This window comes from Paramisgurnus dabryanus, chromosome 4 (genome assembly GCF_030506205.2).
Source record: "Paramisgurnus dabryanus chromosome 4, PD_genome_1.1, whole genome shotgun sequence".
In the NCBI taxonomy this organism is placed as follows: Eukaryota; Metazoa; Chordata; class Actinopteri; order Cypriniformes; family Cobitidae; genus Paramisgurnus; species Paramisgurnus dabryanus.
Window position 1 is genome coordinate 4,178,813 of NC_133340.1, and position 23,666 is coordinate 4,202,478.

The 23,666-nt window shown below is 35.9% G+C and overlaps 3 protein-coding genes across 5 annotated transcripts; 2 read left to right on the top strand and 1 right to left on the bottom strand.

The window, feature by feature from the left end:
• The first annotated feature begins 5,832 nt into the window (after nt 1-5,832).
• On the top strand, nt 5,833-8,795 carry LOC135746784 (uncharacterized). Its single transcript, XM_065265481.2, has 6 exons — nt 5,833-6,339; nt 6,427-6,708; nt 7,100-7,221; nt 7,660-7,767; nt 7,865-7,954; nt 8,577-8,795. The coding sequence occupies exons 1-6, from the start codon at nt 6,273-6,275 to the stop codon at nt 8,628-8,630; spliced, it is 723 nt and encodes a 240-aa protein (XP_065121553.1). The 5' UTR covers nt 5,833-6,272; the 3' UTR covers nt 8,631-8,795.
• Nucleotides 8,796-8,955: 160 nt separating this feature from the next.
• Nucleotides 8,956-16,245, top strand: LOC135746717 (40-kDa huntingtin-associated protein-like). The gene is made up of 12 exons (XM_065265378.1): nt 8,956-9,063; nt 10,338-10,384; nt 10,470-10,542; nt 10,649-10,808; nt 13,390-13,458; nt 13,598-13,718; nt 14,053-14,145; nt 14,311-14,375; nt 15,491-15,572; nt 15,659-15,705; nt 15,781-15,836; nt 15,924-16,245. Exons 1-12 carry the CDS (start codon nt 9,005-9,007, stop codon nt 16,003-16,005), a joined length of 954 nt encoding a protein of 317 aa, XP_065121450.1. The 5' UTR covers nt 8,956-9,004; the 3' UTR covers nt 16,006-16,245.
• Nucleotides 16,246-16,332: 87 nt separating this feature from the next.
• LOC135746718 (epithelial membrane protein 2-like) lies at nt 16,333-22,937 on the bottom strand. Of its 3 annotated transcripts, none has more exons than XM_065265380.1 (5): nt 22,434-22,937; nt 20,488-20,589; nt 20,306-20,414; nt 19,984-20,124; nt 16,333-18,864 (listed from the first exon to the last, which is right to left on the bottom strand). In XM_065265380.1, exons 2-5 carry the CDS (start codon nt 20,563-20,565, stop codon nt 18,704-18,706), a joined length of 489 nt encoding a protein of 162 aa, XP_065121452.1. In that variant the 5' UTR covers nt 20,566-20,589; nt 22,434-22,937; the 3' UTR covers nt 16,333-18,703. The 3 variants fall into 3 exon arrangements, with proteins under 3 accessions (XP_065121452.1, XP_065121451.1, XP_065121453.1); XM_065265379.2 differs by lacking the exon at nt 22,434-22,937 and adding an exon at nt 22,274-22,404; XM_065265381.2 differs by lacking the exon at nt 22,434-22,937 and adding an exon at nt 22,274-22,330 and having other exon boundaries at nt 20,488-20,586.
• Between the last annotated feature and the right edge of the window lie 729 nt (nt 22,938-23,666).

Below are 23,666 nucleotides of genomic sequence, written 5' to 3' on the forward strand. Positions count from 1 at the left end.
TCGGACTCAGCCTGTAAGTTAACTCCTGTTAGCATTGCATTTTGAGTGAATCTTTTAAACATGGTAAGGAGCGTTACATTTCCGGTTGACGTCAGAGGTATTCAGGCCAATCACAACGTACAGATTAGCTGGCCAATCAGGGACACAGAGCTTTTCAGATCAATGAGCTTTGTACAAATCAGTGTGTTTCAGGAAGACAGTATATCTGAAGCTACAAAAATGTACGGTATGTGGAAAATAATGTGTTTTTTAACCACAACCCACGCAAACACATTGTTTTATACCAAATATACAAAATAACTTTGTTTTATTGTGTATGAACAGGTGAAATAGGTGCCCTTTAAAATACATCATTGCCATTGTTTTGTCTCAAGATGCACACCAGTAATGTTTTCGTAAGGTATATGTTTGTAAAATGTCCTTATATAGCCTAATAAGGCCTAATCCTGGCCTAATCTAAACCTTTTTCAGGAAACCGTTCCTTAGTAATAGTATGTAGTGTGTTTCTATAAAACTGGTTCCTTTGACTTTTAATTATTTTAATGATGACTAATCCAATCCAGACTGACTCACATTTTCTCACTAGGTTAATATAAAGTTGATTTTTGAATGATAAGAAAAAAAACTTTTTTATTTTGGCAAACATATGACACAAAATACTAACAGTATGATAGCATTTTATTTTTTACTTCACCATCTGGATACATTGTTTATTTGTTTTACCTCCCTCTCTGTAGTTCCAGTTCCCATAATCCACTTCATTGCTTATCCCAAGACATGGAGACAAAAATGCCACGAGCGCCAGCCATCCCATTAACATCTTTGCCATGGGAACAGTCATGGATACCATGTGGCTGAGGTGTACAGAAAAAGGAGGTATGGAGTTATATTAAACTGTTAAACAATCAAAAAAATTACCAATGAGAGTTTTAGAGTTTAAAACCTTAATGCTGCCAATTCATCTGGCACAGAAAAGAGCACACTGTTATTTCCAGGACAAACAGCCAAAAGACTTATATGTGCCGAGCATAAGTTTGTACACAGCTCTACGACTTCATATGATCCCATCTTCTCAATTCCCTTGGACAATGATGCCGTGCTGAATATTTTCAGACACTTAGGTCAGATCACATGAAGTCATTCATTGGAGAACAGTGGTACAGATTAAACTAAATTATCTACAGAAAATTGTGTTCTTTGTGTCAATCACTGAGACATCAGTAAGTTTTACTGTGAAAAGACAAAACTTATCTAAGCTCAAATGATCATTGGAAATCAGAGAAATCCAGCTGGAGAAAGAGGAACAAGAGAGTGACGCTTGGGCAAAAGCTGGAGGAGAGAAAGTTTTACGTAATATTGAATTTGGAAATCGTGGTTATTGACTTCATAAAGTGAGTCAGTAAAGAGGCATTTCTGAGAATGACCTCATATCAATGTTTTTAAGAGATTTTGCATGCTGAAAAAATCTCAAAAGAGGTGGTTTCTGTTTGTTTAAACCATTTTTAATGACAACATTTTTTTTATTTTAATAGTAAAACTATATTCTTCTTAATTTATGTCCAAGCTACACTAAGCCAACACTCTTTAACAAATACTATTACATAATACACAACAAATTTCAGCCTTGAGAGAAGGAACTGACATACTACATCAGAAATGTTGAAAAATGTTCTCAGCTCTTACAGTAAACATATTCAGTACTGCAACATTTGGATTTTTTGGTATTTCCTGGAATTGCTGTAAAATGGGTTTTTGCTTTATGAGTTGTAGACAGACCTTTATACCACACAGATACAGCAGCTAATGTAAAGGATGGATTCAGCAGAGAGAAGGAAAATAATAACAGTGCAGAAAAACTGCAGGGCACACATGGTACTTAAGCAAAACATCTGTGTAACGCCATCAGTGAAACATTGTAAAAAAAGGATATTTGAATAAGTCAGTATTTTGAAAATACACTGAATTGTTACAAATAATTACTTACTTTTAATCAATTTTATGAGATGTTGTCTTCTTCTCGGTTTACTTGTAGTAAATATGTTTTCAAGTCCTCTACTGTTTTAAGTCTCAGTCCTGTTCAGTCGTCTTCCTATTTTTTTAATCAGCAGAAGAAACAATGAGATGAGAAGAAAGTCTGTGCTCAAACTTGTCTTACTGTAGGTCTGCCTCCCAAAATAACTGATGCTATATGCTCTCTCTTTCTCTTATTCAACCCCTCCCCTCTCTGCACTCTTTCTCACTTTTAACTTACTTACTTTTCATTTTCCTTCCCTCATCTGTTCTCCTCTGAGCTTGGTTGTAAATACATTTTATGTAGGTGTGTATACTTCATTAAACAGTAGGCGTATTTATAAAAGCAGTAAAGCCATAAGACTGTGATTCATGTGGATTTAACAAGGTTATATATATATATATATATGACAACTCTTTCACTGTAAAATGTAAATTTATTTCCACAGCTGTATAGTTAATTATCCTTAAAGTTGATCACTAAGCAAGATAGCAAGAATTAATATAAAATGTGTGGCAACAGGTGTGTGTTTATAGTCATTTTACCATGCCTTCAAATCAGAATTGAGGCTTTTTACATAATTGTTAAAGTTCATGTAAAGTATCATATTAAATGTGTTCTCAGTTTGCACACCCGAGACGAATTTGAATGAGGAAATAAAATGGCAAGTGCATAAAACAAGTTATCAAAAACTTCGAAAAATAGGCAGGATTCTCATGCGGTGGGGCGTATCCGCTGTCGAAAAGGAAACCACAGCCACTCGATAGCTGCCATATCTCTCAACTTTCAAATACCGCTACAATCTGAATGGATGCTCGCGATTGTGTTGGGGCGGGGCCATGCTGGGTGTCTCATCGAGCCACCATTTTAGCCCCACCCAAATAATCGTGAACTTGTTAATGAGAACAAACTGTTTAACGTTGTAGCCCCACAATTCTGTACATTTATAACGTGTTTAGAAACAATTTATTTTTAGAAATGACTTTACCTGGTCTTTAACTCTTTCACCGCCAGCGTTTTTAAAAAAAGTTGCCAGCCAGCGCCAGCGTTTTTCATGATTTTGACCAAAGTTTAATGCCTTCCAGAAAATGTTCTTCTTTAAATATATAAACATACAATATACCAAATGAAAGAACAGACCCTCTGCTTTCAAACAAAAAAAACCGTTTCATCCTACCTTTAGTGGTTCTTTTGCAATCAGCTTTTGAATATGGGTAGGTTTTTGCAAAAACATCATATTTTGAGCAAAAAGCAGAGATAATTCCATATTTATGACGGACTTTTCATAGAGATCCCATTCAGAGCGATCTTTAAAACAGACACGGACATGCAGCCGCTTGCCATAGGGCAATACTTCCGGTTTTAAAAAGTTGCGGAAGGGCGTCACCTGGTGGATAATAGCGGTATTGCGGAAAGACGGAAAATCTCGTCATTGGCGGGGAAGCGTTTTCTCTTAATTGACGAGATATCTCGTCAATGGCGGGGAAAGAGTTAAAGGTGCAGTGTGTAAATTTGACTGGCATCTAGTGGTAAGGTTGTGAATTGCAGCCAATGGTTCAGTTAACTCTTTCACCGCCAGCGTTTTTAAAAAAAAGTTGCAAGCCAGCGCCAGCGTTTTTCATGATTTTCACAAAAGTTTAATGTCTTCCAGAAAATGTTCTTCTTCAAATATATAAACATACAATATACCAAAAACCGTTTCATCCTACCTTCAGTGGTTCTTTTGTAATCAGCTTTTGAATATGGGTAGGTTTCTGCAAAAACACCACATTTTGAGCAAAAAGCAGAGATAATTCCATTTTTGTGACGGACTTTTCATAGAGTTCCCATTCAGAGCGATCTTTAAAACAGACACGGACATGCAGCAGCTTGCCATAGGGCAATACTTCCGGGTTCAAAAAGTTGTGGAAGTGGATAATAGCGGTATTGCGGAAAGACGGAAAAACTCGTCATTGGCGGGGAAGCGTTTTCTCTTGATTGACGAGATATCTCGTCAATGGCGGGGAAAGAGTTAACTGCTCACCCATCGTATTTAAAACGCATAGAGAAGCTACAGTAGCCACCACCAGACAAACACTTCGGAATCATCTTCGGAGACAGCTTCATAAAAAAGTTTGTCCGTTAAGAGCTGCTGTAGAAACATGGCGGCACAAAATGGCAACTTCCATGTTAGGGGACCCTCAGTATGTAGATAACAATGTCTCATAAGGTAATAAAAACATAGGGGTTTATTATAAAAGGTCTTTATACACCCCTGATAATATAGTTTTGTATATTATTTTGCATTTCTGTCAAGAGATCCTTTAATGTGCGTGTGCAGTTCTTGTTTAGTTTCTCTTATAACATTTGAAGTCAATTGACTGACTGATCATTTTGAATGTCTGAATGGGTTTTAACAAAAAGTATATCTATCTTTCTTTTGGAAGCCATCACAATTCATAACTCCTTTTCCAGATGTGCAAACATATCGTCTCTCTCTGTGTTATCAGTCAGATGCATAAATCAGGTAGCATAAGACTTATTCAGTCTAAGTTTCTGTCAAAACTGAGCAACAACTCCAGTAACTTACTAGTAAAGATTTAATCTTGCATCGTTGCTACCAGTGACAATAAGACTGAATTGCTGCAGTTAGACAGCAGATAAAATTGGACATGGACTTGGAATAATCTAACTTTAAAATAATTTTGTTGTTGTTGTTGAAAATGTTTCTCAAAACGATATGATTGCACTTTTCTTATTTCAGACTGAGGGAAAACTTCAAAGTATGTTACTTTACTGAGTATCTAACTTGATGTCATCAGTCTTATTGTTTATGATTGTAAAATACAGTTGCCTTTGATCTTTTCTTCTACGCAGGTATGCTGTACTGTAATTTATTAGAGTCATGTCTATATAAATCTGCACTGATTTTGATCCCCAGAATGACTGAAGGAATCGAGTACAGGGCAGGAAATATTTTTTCTCTGTTATCCAGATGTTATTTCTGTTGTGTCTCTCTTTCGTTCTCACTCTCTCACCCCGCTCTGTTTTTTCTGGTATGTGAATGAACTGTATGAGAGTTTACTCCATTTCTTTGGCTCTAAGGCAGCAGTCACAAGGCGCATGCACCTGTTTTTTATTAAACCAGGCGATCTGTCACCTCCAACTGAATTCCTTTCAACCTTCTCATCTTTTCTTTCACTTTCTCTGTTTTTCCTTTAGTGTCATCAGACCATACAAATGGAGCCTAGAAGTTTAATTGGTTGGAAAATATGCAAGCCTGTGCATACAGAATAGCCAAGTCTGTTACGTTTGTGTGAATGTCTTTCTCTCTTTTTACACCTTTTTTCTGTCTTTTATCTATTTCTTATCAAAGTAGATATTTTTAGAAAATCTTTGTACGCGAAGAAAGAAAATGAAGTGATGCAATCATTATGTAATTCATTTATTTGCTGGTGAGATGGAAACATTATGAACTCCCAATAGGGTCTCCTTTACAAAATATCACATACTCATCTGCTTCCATCTGGTGGTTGAAGTGCAGTATTTCAAAACTCACCTTTCTGACCAGTTTTGCTTTCCCAGCATGCTTCTTAACTAACCTAACCAGAAACAGTTTTTTTGGTAAAGTGGCCTCACAGCTACAGCATGATGGGCTTTTCTTAAAGAGATAGTTCCCCCCAAAATGAAAATTTTGTTAATTTCTTTGTTCTGCAAAACACAAAGGAGCATATTTTGAGCAATGTTTGTAACCAAACAGTTTTGGAGCACAATTTTTTGAATGGTGCTCGAAAATGGCTTGATTGCAAGGATTCCTCGAAATATCTTCCTTTGTGTTCAGCAGAACAAAGAAACCAATACAGGTTTGAATCAACATGAGGGTGAGTAAATAATGACATTTTTATTTTTGGGTAAACTATCCCTTTAATTTGTTTTCCCACAAATTTGTCTCTCACCAAGACTTTTATTATGTAGTATTGAAATTATTATATACTGTATAAAATACTGTACCAGGTTTTATGATTCAAAGGCTATTTCTCTCTAAAAGGACAGAATTAGGGAAGTTACATAGGAAGTGGTTTGGTGGATTCATGAGAAGATTTTATGCTGTAAAAGGCTCTGTGAAAGTCCACTGTGACGCAATATGGCTCAACTTCCTGTCTTCTCCAGAGACATGACTTCTGTTTGAAAATAATGCTTCGCTCTTGTGTTGGATATGACATCTGACAAAAAGTCACAGGGTGGATCATTTCATTTTAAATGAAAGGAAATTTGAATTGTAATGATGTATGTGGCAAAGCCTGCCGTGTGTTGGGTCTTTATCCTGTCCTGCTGGCGAGTAACTGAAGGTAGGTCAGTCATTATTTATTTGAGAGTTTGACTTGGTTTTCATTGCTATATGTCTGACCATTAATACCTCTTCAATCTGAAAAAAGGTGACGCTTCAATCTCGACGACGTACAGAACCGGAGTGGCACTAACAGGAGAAACTTTAAACATCAGCCTCTCCATGAAAATCCCTGCAAACTACACCAAACAGCCAATTAAATGCTACCATGGTCTGTTGGGGAGTGTTTGGGAAAAAATTATTGAAAGTAAAAGTGTTATAAGTAAAAACCAGGTGGTGGCAACAATCAAAATGCACAACACATCTTTTTCTGGAGAATACTCTTGCCGTTATGGGAGTCAGACGGTACATTGGGTTATTCTTGTAAGGGGTAAGTCTGAAGATCACAGATAAATATCCAAGTTTTTTAGATATCTCAAGTACACACTCATCATTTCGACTTTATGTACAGTCATGTATGAGTCTTGATCTTTATAGTTTATTGATTTTTATTTCAATCTGAACCTTCTGTACACATCGAGTTTGTGAGGCAATGGACAGATTGGGGCGATGAATCAGTTAAAGCAGTAAATTATTATGTACACAACAAAAGATCACAAAAAATAACATGAGATCAGTCATGTGACATGTTGAACTAAAACAGTAACTACTTGTATATCTGAAATGAAGCTGGCTGCAAAAATTTTGCCATGAGTGAAATGACTGTATATCTATCGCTACACTGTTTCATCTACTCAACCAGAACTACATTTTCTTTTCAGATAAAGGTTATGAGGAGCCAGATGATGTGTTAGAAATTGATGTCATCATACAGATGATTTTCTCAGGAGTTGTACTGATCTTCAATGTGGTTGGGTCACTTTACATATTAAAAAGATACAAGGTAACAGCTGAATGCCTTAAAAAGATCCAAATGTATTGTACAGTACAGTATTATTGTTGTTCACCTACCTAAATTCACCTCCATATTGTACTGTGCTTATTACTATGCTTTGATGAAAAGTTAGATGGTGGTCAAGGTGACAATAAAGAACTAGGCCAGTGTTATTAAGTAATTTTGCAGAAGTGTTTATCCAAAGCAGTTCAAGCTCTGATAACAGACAAAGGAACATAACCCCCAGTTGCAAGTTACAACTTAGTTTCCAGAGTTGCTTTGAAAGCAAGACGGTTAGGCTATGACCAAAAACAGTATGATACCTTCCAGATAAATGCACAGTCAACCCATTAAATATGTAATGCTAAAACTAAACACAAAAATTACACAAATCCTAGCAACTTTTGAGTATTGGTTTGAACTCTTGTTTTGCCTTTGTTGGTTTAGGAACATCCTCCTTCCAAAGAAAAGGAAAAAAAAGCACCGCAGCAGAGACCAACAAATAGTGAGGATGCAGCAATGGATGAAGATGATGCATCCGCATCACTTTACACTGTGAGAGATTTCACTTTTTGCTAATATGTTTTCTTTATCTGATATTGGTTTGTACATTTTTTATTTATAATTTTTTTTTTACATCTTACTCCACAAGGATTTACAACCCAGACCAAGCTCCATATATGACAGGCTAGATCCAGAAGAGATGACACATGCAGAAGACAAGACGAATTGTAAACAAAAGGTTGGTTTATTAGTAGGAAAAAGATTGAATACCACACTACACAAGACCTTTAATAGAAGCACTGAATCTGTTCTGAATACAAATACTTTATTTGAAATATTGATTTACACTGAATGTTTGTGGATATTTACTCTGGTAAACATAAATGTAAAGTATGTACGTTAACACTGGCATTTGACTTCATTGTTAAATAGTGACACATAAGCTTTACATAAATGTGAACATACATAAAAGAAATGAAGACAAAAAAGTTACATCAAATTTAGACAAACAGTAAACACAGCTACCGTAAAACATTTAGATCGGTAGCAAGGAGCTAACTATGCAATCTAAGCATGTAAGAAGATTGGTACACATGATTTTCTGCAAATCCTAAAATTTAAAACATCACATCAAAATCACTGTCCCATATTTGGGTATTTTGAAAGTTAAAATTTTAAATTCATGCCTTTATTTTATTTATAACCTGCTCATGTAAAATACTTACATGTGTTAAAAGTTTTGTTGATGAGTAAACCAAAAGTGGTTTTTCAGAAAATGTGTCAATATCTGGAATTTAATATGTGTAAACACCATTTAAATTTTACAAAATATTTTATTTGGTCTCTTTGTTCTCTTTCAGAACTCTAAAGCTCAAGATGAAGAAGTATTTGATTCTGTCTATGAAAATCTGTGAATTTTTTGTTTATTTTTATAAAAAATGTTATGTTTTTGAAAATATTTTTTTTTTAATGTTTTATTTTGGTAAATGTATTACATTTTGTAAATTTACTTAAGTTTTAAGATTATGTATGACTAAAATAAAATAACAGAGGAACATAAAAACAAAAAAATATTAAAATGATAAATGCTGTATTGTGTCGGTGTTTTCCCCAAACTACAAATCTCGCATTCTTGCTTAACGTTTTTAATGAATTCTGTCAATGAAAATTCTGTCAGAGACCCGCCCTTTCGCCATGTAAACCAATGAACTGGCAGCTCAGTTTACATCCAATAAAACAGTCGTAACAGAACTTCCTGTTTCTTGCCCCGCCCCCTCAAGTGTCAACAATGGCAGCCGAGGGAGATTTTCTAATGCGCTACCGAGCGGTGTCAAACAAACTGAAGAAGTAAGAGCTTCCACAACAGTTTTATTGATGACTTTATTGAACTTTATTTTATTATTGGTGATACATTGTTATTTTTGGCAGACAATTAATTTAGTTAACGACAAAGAGGATAACCAGTGTCATGAAAGCACAACCCTCTCCTGACTAGCACGTCGCTAGTCTACTACGTTAGATATATCAGTCAATTTCTTATTGTAGAATTAAGAAGTTACCATAATAGAATGATGTGATATTAGATGCTTTTCTATCATGAACAGATTCGCTTGCATAACGATTATTTTTTAAAGAAAATCTTCGTTCGGAAATCTTTCATAGATCATTACCAGTTCAGCGCAATGCCATACTGTGGTTTAACGTTAATTGTTTAAAAATACAGAAGGGGACACACAACGGTTTTTATCTGTTTTATCTGCCTTGAGGTAATGCAACTGCTGTATTAAGGCAAGATAGGGGCCGTCTGCAAAGAACAAAACGAACACAATAATTCCATTTTATTCTAATCTCCAAAAGCTTCTTATATTATTAATTTAATGAATTTTAATATAAAATATATCTCAAATGTAATATGTGTGTCTTGTTACTGATTTCAAGAAGAACATTTTCATATTAGGTGTATTCACAAACTATAGCACATCAACAGTTATTGAAATACATCAACTAAGAAATTTTTTTTAAAGGGGGGGGGGGTTAATGGTATTTTATGCATTCTGACATATTAACACAGTTTAAGTTGGATTTCTCATGCTAAACATAGGCAAAGTGTCAAAAAAAAAAAAAAAACAGTAGGACGTATGATGGAGTATTTCTGTGCTGAATGCACTTCGCCAGGGTTCATGCAAGATTTTTTTTCAAACATGAAAGAATCATACCTAACAATCTTAAAAAATGACTAACAGTGATTTCAGATCGATAAGGACTTACTGATCAAAAGCCGTAGTACATGAAATAGCTGTGAATAATATCGGCTGTGCGATTCAGAATAGTTATCGGTCACGTATTATTAGTGTATATCGGCATTTATCGGTGCACCCCTATAATGTAATCGACACAAACATGTTGTGAATCATAAGTTATCCAGAGATAGTGGGATAATGCTTTTTGTGCGTTGCTTGCTTGTCACTCACTATAGCTGATCTGTTTGATTAAACTGAAGACTGTTTGGATATATGTTGTTTGGATGTAATTCAGTTTAAAAATTTAATAAAAATGCTTGCAGTTTGGCGTGTCAACTTGATGTTGATGGTTTGTTTGCTTTTCTCCTCCCGTCACCACAGACGTTTTCTTCGGAAGCCTAATGTGGCAGAAGCAAGTGAACAGTTTGGTGAGTATTGTGTTAGAAGAAAACTGAATAAGAACCTGTCACCAGATAAGGTTAACACACAACTTTGCATGACATCTATCTTTAGGGCAGCTGGCCAAGGAGCTGAAACAGCAGGACTGTCCTCAATATGCTGCCTTCTGTAATCTAGCTATGGCCCGGTAAATAGCTTTGATCTGTTCATGTTTTGATTCAGAATGTTCATTATCTGTTGAATGTGATCACTTCTGTAGGGTAGTTGAAATGGTATTTTTTCAATGTCTGCAGCTGTGAACAGACGCTGTTCAATGCCCCAGGAGAAGCCCTGGCTCTGACCGACGCTGCCCGACTCTTCCTGGCTTCAGAACAGGAAACGAGAGCACTGAGAGCTCCTGGCTTTGATGAAAACATGCAGGCTGCAATGAACTGCTATAGTTTTTCTATTAAGGTATTTATAGCAATCAAATTTATTTTCAGTTATTCACAACCTGCACATGTTATTTAATAGGTTATAAAATACATGTTATTTCAAAAGCATATACACTTAAAGCTATTACATCATAAGGACAAAGTTTAGTACTCTAGATTATTGACTTTCCTGCTAAGTGTTGCTTCTGCTCAGCTAAAACCACTTTCACACGGTGCATTGATACCATAAAATTGCAAGAGTGCCCTCTGTGAGAACACTAGGGCTGGGCAAAAAAATCGATTTTTCGATTAATCGTTTTTTAAAACGTGGCCGATTAAAAAACGATTCTCAAAGAGCAGAATCGTTTTTTTTTTTTCATATTTATTTCCGCAAACATTGAACGGAGGAATGGAAGCATTTTAGATTTCACAAGCAAGACTTGTGACTTTTAATTTCTTTGTATTAATTACCCACTTGTAAACTGCTGTTCACTGTTCTTTTTTATTAATATAGTATTTGTATTAAATCTATATTCATTGAGTTGAATCGAGAATCGAGTATAAAAACCTACCTGAGAACCGGAATCGAAAATGTAATCGAGAATCGGAAACGAATCGATTTGATAGCTTGTGAATCGAAATCGAATCGATCTGGAACATCTGAATCGATACCCAGCCATAGAGAACACAAACACTTCCTGAAATTCATCCTGGGATAATTTTCGAAATTGGGACATATTAATATTTCCGTAACATTTCCAGAACGCATTAACGGTATGCGATCATGATAGCACATTGCACACTATCAGATAAACTTCACAAACAACGCTGAGAATGCAGAAAATCTCGCGAAGATCTCGCAATGTTTCTCACGTCCAAATGTTGACTTCACAGTAAAAACAAACATGGCGGCCGACCAACAGGCATAAAGAAATGTCATTAATACAATGGACTGCTTTTTTACATCTCTGTGTCATGTAGTTGTTATAGATTTATCTTTCATCTGCTCGTTGTCTGATTGGGTATCGGTTTGTTTCACGAGAAAGTCTACAGCGTATGTGCGTTTGTCAACGGGGTTTTCCCCCACACAACAGGATTTTTGCTCGATTTGCGATCGGAGTGGACCCCCTTGTGTACAGTACGTTCCTTCGCGGCCCCCCAAAGAAAATGTATGACAAAAAACTGTTCTAAAATGTAACATTTTAATTAAACAAAACATATTAAGTTATACAGAGTAGTGCTGTTGGTTAGTTGCCTTATTTTTTTGGTTTAATTACACAGAATTCATGATAAATTAATGTATTTTATAAAATGTCATAAATCTGGGGCCCCCCTGGCACCATCTCGCGGCCCCCAGTTTGAGAACCACTGTTCTAACGCACCGCGCACCACAGGAAAATCTAATAAGATAATTGGTGCACCATGAAGACGATGGGGACTCAAATTCCCAGCACGAAAATCTTGTGGTGTGTACTCAGCTTTAATAGAACAGTACAGGTTGCACTAGTTTATGATCAAATTAGAAAAATTGCATGCACGTGGTTTCTCAAGAGAGAAAGCATAGATGAAAAGCAAATTTAAGATGCTGTGTAACAATATCCTTTAAGTGCATGACTCAGTCCTTCCAGAAAAACGCAGAGGTTTTTTTTGTGATTGTTGCGGGCAAAAATCCTTGATCTTGCAAAAAATGCAATGGAATATGGCGGATATTTATGCAATGAAACTGCAAGAACTTTTGAATGATGTTCACGTCACATAATCACGTCACTTCAGAACGTTCCCATGGCAACAGGAAAAATGGCTGTGCTTGTGTGAAGTAAATGCAACATTTTTAATCTTTCTGCTAAGATATATGTGATTTTTGCTACGAAAATGCAGGTATTATGAAATCAAGCATGCCCCGCATATTTTTGCACATGGAAATCTGCATATTTGGCTGATTTTGGTTAAATCATGCAATCGCATAATCACGTTTTTCTGGAGGGACTGGTGACTACAGTTACATTACACATAATGGGTCTTTACGGGATCTTTACGTGATATGTGTGATAGCGCGCACAAATTCCAGAAAATCACTTGCTGTGTGAATCCCTGGAGAGATCTTGGACACATTCTCCATGTATTTTCCTAAATCATCAAGCCCTCATCCACATATTGTTACTTGGGGTGATGTTTATAACTAAGTTCTCACTGCAAGTAGTTCAAAATGTAGCTATAGTTTTGAGAAACAATCACCCAAGAATGAACATCTTGTCATTATTTGCTTACCCTTTAGTTATTCTAAACCCGCAATATTTTTTACTCGAGCGGAATCTGAAATCAGATATTATGTCTCCATGCACTAAGTGTTATAAATTGATACAGGAACGAACCGAATTGTACACTTAAACATCCTCCACCATAGCTTTAAAACATTGACGCACATTATGAGCGGTCATGAGATGTGAACTCCAATGTGAGATTTGAAAGCTATATGAAAAGCTTAAAACAGAATTTATATATATATATTATATATATTAGTATACTCCACTGTATTAAGAATACTGAAATCTTGCAGTCACAAGCAGATTTTGTGTTTATTTAGATGTTATACTACAAATAAGTACTTATATATTGTTTAGGTCTATATTGAGATGAATCAGCCTGTTATGGCCGCCAGTCTCTCACTGGAGCTTGGCAATGCTCTGAAGGTGAGACTTAAATTATTACAATATATGAAGCAGTTTCTCTTTATAAATCAGGCTATTTGATAATTGTTTCTTTTTGGTTCCCAGGACTTTGTCATGATGTCTATTCTGTTTGTGGTGTTTTTTTAATATTTGTGTGTAGGAAATGAACAGACCAGGAGAGGCGATAGTTCATTTTCAGAGAGCCGCAGAATTGCAGATTCAGACTCCGATTGAGGCCCTGCTGTCGCTGTGGGAGATGGCCTCCTGCAAAATACTAACACGTGAGTTCAAGGATCATTTTAATGCCATAATATGATGACACTTTTCTCCCAATTCATATAGGGGCGGTTTCCCGGATAGAGTTTAGACTAGTCCTAGACTAAGGTAAATGTAAGAGCTGTCCCAACTGAAAACAACTTGCACTGTTTTGCTTCAAACTGCACACAGGTAATGTTTTTGATGAGGCATATTTGTTAAAACTAATCATATTTCCCAATTAAACTAAGGCCAAGTCCTGGTTTAAGCTAATCCCTGTCCAGGAAACAGCCTCCTACATCATTAGTCAGTTGAGATGGTTGTTGCCATAGTAACAGTAAAGTGACGTTTCATTGGCAGGTGATTATGACGGTGCTCTTGCTGTGCTCTCAGAAATGCAGTTGATGTGTCAGGAGAGAGGACTACAGCTGCCTGGGACCAACACTCCTGTCGGTATGAATCATATAATGATTTGTGACTAGGGTCCTTACCAGTGCCCGAACCTGTGTACACAATATATTGATTCATACAATTAAGAAACAACCATATTCTGCTGAAAACCATCAGATTTATGCTTGCTTTACATTCCTTGATTGTGTTAATGTGTGTTAATTTCAGGTGCGTTTATGGATATCATAGCAAAGTGCGAAATCTCCAGGGTATTACTGCTTATGCTGCTTGAGGTAAACTAGATATTTTTAAAAATATCTGTAAGGGTCACTAGGACTTTGCAAAGCCATTAGTTGTATAAACAAATCATTAGTGTGTTTGTTCAATATCTGCAAATCACATTATTTGGGTAAATGACGTGACGTTACTTATTTAGGGTTCAATTAAATGTAAAAGGGTTAAAATTTCAAAATAAATTTGCAGATTACTTGCATGCATTCTCTTTTTTGAGGACCAAGTCTAAAATTTCTGGTTTTATTTTATTTTGAGAGAATATTTGTGGGATAATTGCAAAAATGTCAATGTGGTGTAACCGCTCTGTGTCAGTTGGTGTAACACATATTTTTTATTATTTTATTTAATTTATTACTAATATTTATTTTCTTTTTTGTTGTCTTTTTTATCCAGTTTGTTTAAATATACTTTAAAATAGTTTTCTATTTTCCTTTTTTGGGTTGGGTAAAAAATTTTTTGTTCATGTTTGTCCTGTATATTTTTGTAAAAGTTCAATCAACCGATAAAAAAAATATTCATAAAGAAATGTGGAATAAAATAAAATCATCTAGTTTAGTGTAATAAGATTTTTTTTCTACATACATTTTCTCATAATTTGTCAAAGATTATTTATAAAACAGAGCTGTCTTTGGCATATGTCAGGACAAATATTTCAAAGACGCATTAAAATGTACATTTAGAAATAAATAATAAAATGATATTTTAAATTATGCTTACATGTCATCAAGGTATCCACCCTGATGGCAAATATTTAATATTTCTCATTCTTTGGCGCAACTGGCGCGTGCTTGCGTGAAACTATTGCATGCTCGCGTGAAACTATCGCATGCGCACGTGAAACTTCTGCTTTCACGTGTGCGCGCGATAGTTTCAGGTGAGCATGCGATAGTTTCACGTGCGCACGCAAAACTAAACTTAAAAAAAAACAATTCTGCACATGAAGGTTTCGCGTGAGCACATAAAAGTTTCGCGTGAGCACATGAAACTAAATTTTATTTATTTTTGCTCCATGTCCCCTTAGGGGCTCCGTAATATAGACCTGATGCATGCTTTTAAAACAAGTTTTTTGAAAAGTTTTTTTTTATTTCTCATCTTGCACATTTATTTATTTTAGCCTCCACCTCAGAAGTTGTTACCTGAGCATGCTCAAACACTAGAGCGATATGCCTGGGAGTCATTTGACTCGCACAGTCAAGGTAAGGTATCTTCTGGCCTATAAACAACAAAACTTTTTTAAAATGTGGCTTTTCTAAATAAACTCTTGTTGAATTATGTCCTCTAGTAAACTTCCTCCCAGAAAATGTGTTCCTTCTTCTGCAGTCAGTTGTGGTATGTAAATGTAAAAATGTCAGATTCGTATTGTGCTAGAATGCCTGTGATCTAAAATTGAGGCTGAAATTGCAGATGGCCTGTCAGGAGAAGGACACTGAATCCTTAAAGGCTCTGCAGACAGAACTATGGTGAGCTTTTTGCATTGTATAAGATTAGAGTCTTGGCAATGATGTCCTCTTTTTCAAATGCATTTCTCATTTCCTTTCTTACAACAGGCCGCTCCTTTCGGCAGAACAGAATCATCTCTTACACTTAGTGGTGCAGGAGAGAATTACACCCTCTGGTCAAGGTATATGATTCAGTCCCACACCCCCACAAAAAAAGCCTTTTTGGAACATTCCTATGTCAGACTCTTGTGAAATTGCATGAGGACTGTAGAAGGTCACTGGATCTATTAAGTGTGTACATACACATGTGCAAAATTATTATAATTCCTTTCAAGACATATTGTTTTGTCTCCAGAATTGTTATTTGAAGAAATACTAGCTTCCAATATTTGTCTGTACATTTTACCTTTCATTTTGACTTTATTTACTGGAATTATATTATATTAAGGCAAAATGCCTTTGTTGTAACTTATTTAAAGTTGTTAAATATTGAGGTTGTAAATAAATTGACAAAGGAGATGTTTATCAGGTTTTTATTTCTCAGATTATTATAATTAAAATGAAGCTCATCCGTGGTTTATACACTAGCATCGCACTGAAAAAATACAGCTGATCCTTTTCATTTACTGTCAGTTTTTAAAATAGAAAGATTTCTAAAGATCTCAAGCATTTCTGAATGTTTGGTCAACCAAACACAATAAGCAGGAACTAAATAAACCAAACCTCCATATTATTAGGAGCATCTGTTGAATAATTACTTTGCTCATATCAAATATGAAAACATGAGTACTGAAAAACAGAGAAATGGCTTTCAAGATTCTTTCAGACCATTCGGTGTTGTAAAATCAGAATCTCACGAGCCCTGTTTACACCTGGTATTAAGATGCATTTTGGTCAGTCGGATCACAAGTGTACAATACTAAATATAGGTGTGAAATGTTTTGAGCTCATCCCCTTTCGACCACATTTTATCGTTCGACACGTATCTGTCCTGACTTCTACTGCAAACCCACAGTGTTTGGCACGGTCTTTAGGCTATCATTGATAAAACTAAAGCGCTTGCTCTCCACCTCCACCTTTAATTGTTTCTTTCATTTTTTATTTCATCAGTTGTTCTAAAATTGTACAGTACAATACAGGGTTCCTACGGGTCCTTGAAATAATTCAAGACCCTGGGAATTAAAAAAAATATATACATACAAAGATACAGGTCATTGAAAGTGCTTGAATCTATTTTATGCAATAAGTTTTCTGGAAAAAAATCCATATTATTCCCTGTGTAGTGTAGGAAAATATCATAAAATTTCTGGCCTTTTAAGCACACGTGCTGAGCTGTTCACTTTAAATGCTTATATCTTCTGTATGCGAATGTTGATTCATACCAAAATGCTTTTTTGCATAGTGGTATGTGACACATGAAAACGTCTCGGGTTACGTATGTAACTGTTGTTCCCTGAGAAGGGAACGAGACGCTGCGTCTTCCTTGCCATACTTCCTGCGTCACTGTAACGCCGTCTTTGGCAATAGTTCAGATAGCGATATACTTCCTGGCTCTTGCGTCACCCTGTCTTTATCATTAAGCCTCACCAATGGTTGAATTTGATATACACATTCAGACGCACTTACCCCTGGAGGTGTACCCAAAGTGTCACCGCAGTGACGCAGCGCGAGTTCCCTCAAAAGGGAGCTGTAACAATGTATCTTAAAAGGTAACACGATATAACCTTGCTCTCACTTGAAATGTGTCCTCACATTTAGTCCTTGAATTTGAGGGTCTTGGACCTGGAAAGTCCTTGAAAGGTCCTTGAATTTGAAGTGAACTAAGGTGTGGGAACCCTGACAATACGATGTGCAGCATGTTTACTAACAGCACAACTAGCGGTACCCTGACATAATAGTTTGCGTCAACTTAAACCTGTCATTTTTCCCGCTCGTGTTTTAAGGATTCGAGACCGTAATCGGGACAGACGCAGTCAAAAGGTGGGGGAAAAAGAGACAGATAAAAGTTTAAGGTGTGTCGCTCTCTCATCCACTTGTGATCCGATCAACCAAAACGCATCTTAATGCCAGGCGTTAATGTGCTGACAGAGTGCTTCGGGTGATCATCCGACCTCATGAACATTTATTCACTATATTCATGCTATTCTAATGATAAGCATAGCAACAAGGTTTGTGGTGCTATTACAGTACAGGTATCCTGAAAACCAAGTGTCTTCACCTTAATGCACACAAACGGTTCTGTAAATATGGTAGTGGAATGCTTGTACAGTCAAACTTTTCATGACTGTGTATTTGTAAAATAAACAGCACCATAGACTATCTGGAGCTATAGATTATACTGTGCAATTGGTGTCTCTTGAAAAGAAAAACACTCACTAGAATAATTTTGGTGTAATGTCATACCAAAACAAACGTGTGTTTGTTAAGCATAGGCTATTTTAAAGTGCAAGTGATGTTCTACAGAAACATTCTCTTTAAAAGTTTACTCTTTTGTATGTACTTTATATGTACAACTGATCTTTCTCTTGTTTATACATGTTTAGATACATTTTTTACATTTCATTCCTGCATAAACTTTTGTATATGTACACTTTATCACTTGCATTCATACCCTCTCGTTGCCCTCAATGCATTATGGAACGGAAACCCAGCCAATTAAAACTATTGTATTGTATTTATTTTAATTACATTTCCCTTTAAATGTTGGGTAAAACCTTTTATCTCTGGCGACATGAAACGTTTGGACAAAGGTTTAAATGACCTGCAGTTATGAGTTGTCCAAATTTTCCTCTACTCTACCAGAGGCCTGGAACGTTTAATACAACATATTTCTTAAAATTTACAGCACCTACAGCCGCGGATTAGCACTGAGAGCGAGGGTCAAGATTTCAATCCACTCTTTTGCGCAGGACAATGTACATAATTCCAGTGAAGAGGGTCAGCAGCCAGCCAAACCAGGCCATGATGTAAGACCAACCGTACCAACCGTCCTTCTCACCTCTGTGAAAGTGATCGGTGTAGACTGACAGAGCCACCATTATGCAGAAACCTAGAGAGATAAAAGAGAAATCAAAATGTCAATAAACGTTTTCCAGTCCCAATTGGCTGGGATGATTCATACTAATAATACCTGTCTGAAATCGTTTCCGCACGAGAGCGCCCTCTGGCTTTGGATGTAGTGGCATTTCACCATAATTTATTAAAAAGCATAGCAAGCAAATTGCACGATTTATCATCCCAGCAATTTCCTTATACTTAACACAATGAACGTTTGTCATAACTAGTGATGCAAAAATGTGAAATATGGTTTGTAGCTAGATAGTCAAGTCACCTATTTAACAATAATCATTTTATCTAATTTGCTAACTAAGCAGTTCATTGCAAATAAACTTATTAGTTTTAGAAGACATACTGGGCGACACTATGAGATACCAGAGATTAATTTCAGGGAATTTAATCTTGGTTATTTGTATAAGCCAAGTGCATTATATGCACATTGAAGTACTTAAATAAAAAAAATGAAAACTATATTGTATGGCGGAAGAGCACTTACTTTGTAGCACTTTGACCTTGTGCCACCATACTTACCCGTGTAACTACTCATGTAACAGTCTTTAAATAGGGAAAACATGGAAGTGTTTGGTGGCTTCTAAATTCATCCCTGTTTGGATCCTAAGGAATGAATGGGGCTAGGCTAAATGCTAACACATTCACCACTCGCTGTACAAAGATTTAGTGCATGCATTGAAAAAAGATAGGGATGTATTAATTCGTCTAAGTTGAGGTAAGAACATAGTAAAATATTGAAAAACGGTGGTGTTTTCCTTTAAGGTATTCCATTAGGCCTGTCTGAAAAGGCCTTTTGTGAACCCTGATGCATTAGTTACAAATAATATGTTTGTTAATCCTTATCTCAAGAGAATTCTCACACATCTTACGAGTCGGCTAATTTGTGTGAATTGTACAAAAACGTATTATTAGAGAAAAACAATAATGGTGTCCCACCCCTAAACCAAACATCACAAGGGCAAAAGCAAATTGTACAAAGTTGATCGTACTATGTATGAATTGCAATGAGATTAAGTTGGTTTTGTTACACACAGCTCTGATACAAAGGAGACAACTTCACCAATCCACTCAAATACTGTGTCCAGACACATGAACTTACAGGATATGAGTTGCACAACTCCAGAGATGGTGAACCGCTTCCCTTTACCCAGGGTAAAGAGTTGAAAGATGAAAACACACAGTGACAACACAGCAAACAGACAGGCCAGCACTGCGAACACCTGTACCGCCTTCAGATAGTCTAGAAGAAATGATCAAAGATAAATTGTCACCCTTCCTGTGAAAACCCAGCTAAAGTGATTTTGGGAGGGGGTTACTGTTTTCTACATACAAACATATATGTTGTATTTATACATGGTGCAGAATCCATGTAAAACAACTATGACATCGTTACTCCTAGGGAATGAATTGTTTTGCCTTACCTTTCCTGTAGGAGGTGGGTATATCCTTGTACACCCAGACATTATCATTGTTATCCATCTCCCATCCACCCCACAGATCTGTGTAAAGGGTGTCTGTAAACCACCATGCCTGATCAAAGCAGAAGTAAAGATTTTATTACATATAAAATTACAAAATATCATAAATAAATTATTGCACTTACATCATCTATGGTTGCCCAAAACAGGAAAAAAATTGTAGTTAGATGAAGCAAACAGATTCCTCCCAAAGCCTTCAGCATATTCAGAGGATAAGAGAGCAGCTGCTGTAAAGAAAAAAAATACAAGAGTTAGTGATATGCATATTTTTGTGACCAAGGCCATTATGTACTATAAAAATAACTTGATACACCTATGACATGTCACTTTATTTTATAAAACCTATTTAGTTTACATACATTTTCAATATATTTAAAGGGATATTTCACTTAAAAATGAAAATCCTGTCATCATTTACTCATCCTCATGTTGTTCTAAACCTGTATGAATTTCTTTTTTCTGATGAACACAAAAGAAGATATTTTGAGAAATGATGGTAAACACACAGCAGTAAGTGACCATAGACTTCCATAGAAGGAAAAATATTTTGGAAGTATTGTGATAAATGACTAAGAAAATATTTTGATTAATAATGGTAAGCACACAATTGAAGGTACCTATTAAAATCCATCATATTTTTTATTCCTACTATGGAAGTCTATGGTCACTTAATGCTGTGTGTTTTCCATCATTTCTCAAAATATCTTCTTTTGTGTTCATCAGAAAAAGAAATTCATACAGGTTTAGAACAACATGAGGATGAGTAAATGATGACAGATTTTTCATTTTAAAGTGAACTATCCCTTTAAATAATAATTTGATATCGCAGGCAAAAGCTTATATAGACATTCAAGATGTCTGTTAAATGAAAATGTAGAGGTTCGGTGGTGCAACAGGAAAGACAAAGTGTACAAATGCTATATGAATGCCCCTAAGAAATTAAAAATAAAGCTACATTTTTAATAAGATGATATTTTATCTAATAATTTTTGTTTAAATAAATGCAAGCTAAGCTTGTTTATAATAGTTACAGTTCTCAAATGTTAGTTTTATGATAAAGATGTTTTACACTTTTTTAAAAATGTTCTGACATTGTTGTTCAAACAAACATAACTTTTTTATTTTAAATAGGTCTACGTTTTAGGAGATTGTTTAGATATTGACCCACAAAGTTTTCTGAAATTTAGCAGCTAATCAATACACACATCCATCATATATGAAGGGGGTTTATGATCTTTTGTCATTATCTAAAATGCTTATGTGTCACTTTTCATATGGGATGCATATCCGAATTTACAGATGGATAATATGTTCTCTACCAATCTAACCTTTCCTCTTTGGTCTCTAGTCTAAGATGCCATTTTAAAGTCACGTGGTTGCGCTGACAGGTCATTTAAAATGCAAACAAACACTTTCAAACAAGCTATAAGCAAATAATCTCTAAAAAATTCATCATATATTTCTAATGAATGCTGTTCAAAAAAGTAAAAAAAATATGCAGCAATCAGAGTACAATAATCAGTTTTTTATTGTCAACCGCCAGCCAGCAAATCTACATTACACACAATAGACGAATGGACAATAAATAAAATGCCGTAAGAAGGAGGAACATTTTATGGCAAACATATGCTTCGTCACCTACCTTATGCAAAATACACAGACATAAAATCGTCTGACAGAAGAAATTCGTGCGTCATACATTCATTCAGCTGTAGCTTCATTAAACACTGCATCAAATTTGCATCAATATGTGATTAATTGCATTTTAGTATATATAATCATTTCTATTTTGTTATATCGATTCTGATTCTTAGATGCCTTATTTTAATAATAAATAACTTTATTATATAACAATTGTAACACCTCACCATCACTATTGTACAGCAATGCCAAAGATAAATCAAATGTTACCTTGTGGTATTTTAAGCTCTGAATTAATTTCTTGGTTTTCGTAGTCTATCTGATGGCCCAGCATCCGAGAGAACTCACGTTTCCCGCATCTCGTCCGCTGTCTCGCCCCCCTCCCGCACTCTTTGCTGCATAGAAAACCCCACCCATCCCAAGGACTTACTTTACGTATCCCACATCCAGACAGCGAAATCCTTGAATCCTTTATGTCGCTCACAGGAAAGTCATTTGTCACGTAGAGTATTTATGCTTTGCCAACCCTTTGCCAACCAATACTTAATACACTAAGACATTTTATTACATTAAGTGTATCCGTTGCGCCGCATAAGCTATGAATCTCAGTTCAGTTCCTTTCGATTAAGAGTTTGCCCTATTGCCTAAAGCTGTGGCGTGCAATACACAGCTGAGCTGCCGGTCTATTCGCATGTTCCAGCATCCATCACTTCTGCAGACACACAACGTCCGCGCACTCCAGACTCGACTCGTCTATCACACAAAATTGCACTGCGCTGTACCTGCAAGGTTACGACGAACTACTGAAGCGATCATTGAGGCTGACTCCGGCTATTCGCAGCTTCTTGACGCTGTTCATTCCACCTTAAAAGACGCGACGCCTTCGCGTTAGAAGTTATTATTCACGCTCAACTTAGGGACCGTGTTTCTTTTCTCTTATTCGTGCTGTTTTAAGAAATATTATTATGTGTCTATTTTCAGAAAAAATGAACAAAATCTGCATACAGAAGAGAGGTTGTTTTGCTGTTTTCCCAGCTAAAAATGTTCAGTTCCCAAAACGTTCCCCTAATGTTGGTTTTTGGTTCCCACAACGTTATTTCCCAAGGTTTGTTTTTGCTTAGCCAGGAAAGTTTTCTTTACAGAAACTGAACATTATTTTTAGCAGTGGGGAACCTTCAGGGCCTTCTACGCCTTCGGAGAAATCCTTAAAAAATTAATAAAAAGATTTTTTATAAATAAATAATAAATAATATAGTATTCAATAAAAATATGTTTTTACATTTAAATTTTTTTATTTAATTCAATTTAATACAATACATGTAATATATTTTCTCTCATCTATGTTCTAACGTTAAGCTTACTGTCAGGTTCATTTCATGAAAACATCTAATCCAATCAGAATCGTCTGTCTCTATTAAGGCCCGGTTATCTGGCTCATTCATTGGTTAGGACTTCATGAATCCCAGGGAAGGCCAAGCTATGTGTTTTGGTGTGGAGAGTGACGGGCAAATTGACCAATCACGTTTTGATTTCAAGTGGGCGGGTAAAAAACAAAACATTGTAAGCCTTCATGAAGTCCTAAGCATGCAACAAACTGGATGCGAGCTGCCGTAAAACACCAAAGACGAAGATCATAGACCGTTAAAATTAATACAGTCTAATG

What these genes read in the sequence shown, in the direction of transcription:
- LOC135746717 (XM_065265378.1), top strand. Translation starts at nt 9,005, where the DNA reads ATGGCAGCCGAGGGAGATTTTCTAATGCGCTACCGAGCGGTGTCAAAC. An exon ending in TGTAATCTAGCTATGGCCCG is followed by an intron (nt 10,543 to 10,648) that starts GTAAATAGCTTT and finishes CAATGTCTGCAG; the next exon opens with CTGTGAACAGACGCTGTTCA. An exon ending in GCTCTGCAGACAGAACTATG is followed by an intron (nt 15,837 to 15,923) that starts GTGAGCTTTTTG and finishes TTCTTACAACAG; the next exon opens with GCCGCTCCTTTCGGCAGAAC.
- LOC135746784 (XM_065265481.2), top strand. Translation starts at nt 6,273, where the DNA reads ATGATGTATGTGGCAAAGCCTGCCGTGTGTTGGGTCTTTATCCTGTCC. An exon ending in CTGCTGGCGAGTAACTGAAG is followed by an intron (nt 6,340 to 6,426) that starts GTAGGTCAGTCA and finishes ATCTGAAAAAAG; the next exon opens with GTGACGCTTCAATCTCGACG. An exon ending in TTGGGTTATTCTTGTAAGGG is followed by an intron (nt 6,709 to 7,099) that starts GTAAGTCTGAAG and finishes TTTTCTTTTCAG; the next exon opens with ATAAAGGTTATGAGGAGCCA.
- LOC135746718 (XM_065265380.1), bottom strand. Translation starts at nt 20,565, where the DNA reads ATGCTGAAGGCTTTGGGAGGAATCTGTTTGCTTCATCTAACTACAATT. An exon ending in TTTGGGCAACCATAGATGAT is followed by an intron (nt 20,415 to 20,487) that starts GTAAGTGCAATA and finishes TGCTTTGATCAG; the next exon opens with GCATGGTGGTTTACAGACAC. An exon ending in ACCCACCTCCTACAGGAAAG is followed by an intron (nt 20,125 to 20,305) that starts GTAAGGCAAAAC and finishes CATTTCTTCTAG; the next exon opens with ACTATCTGAAGGCGGTACAG.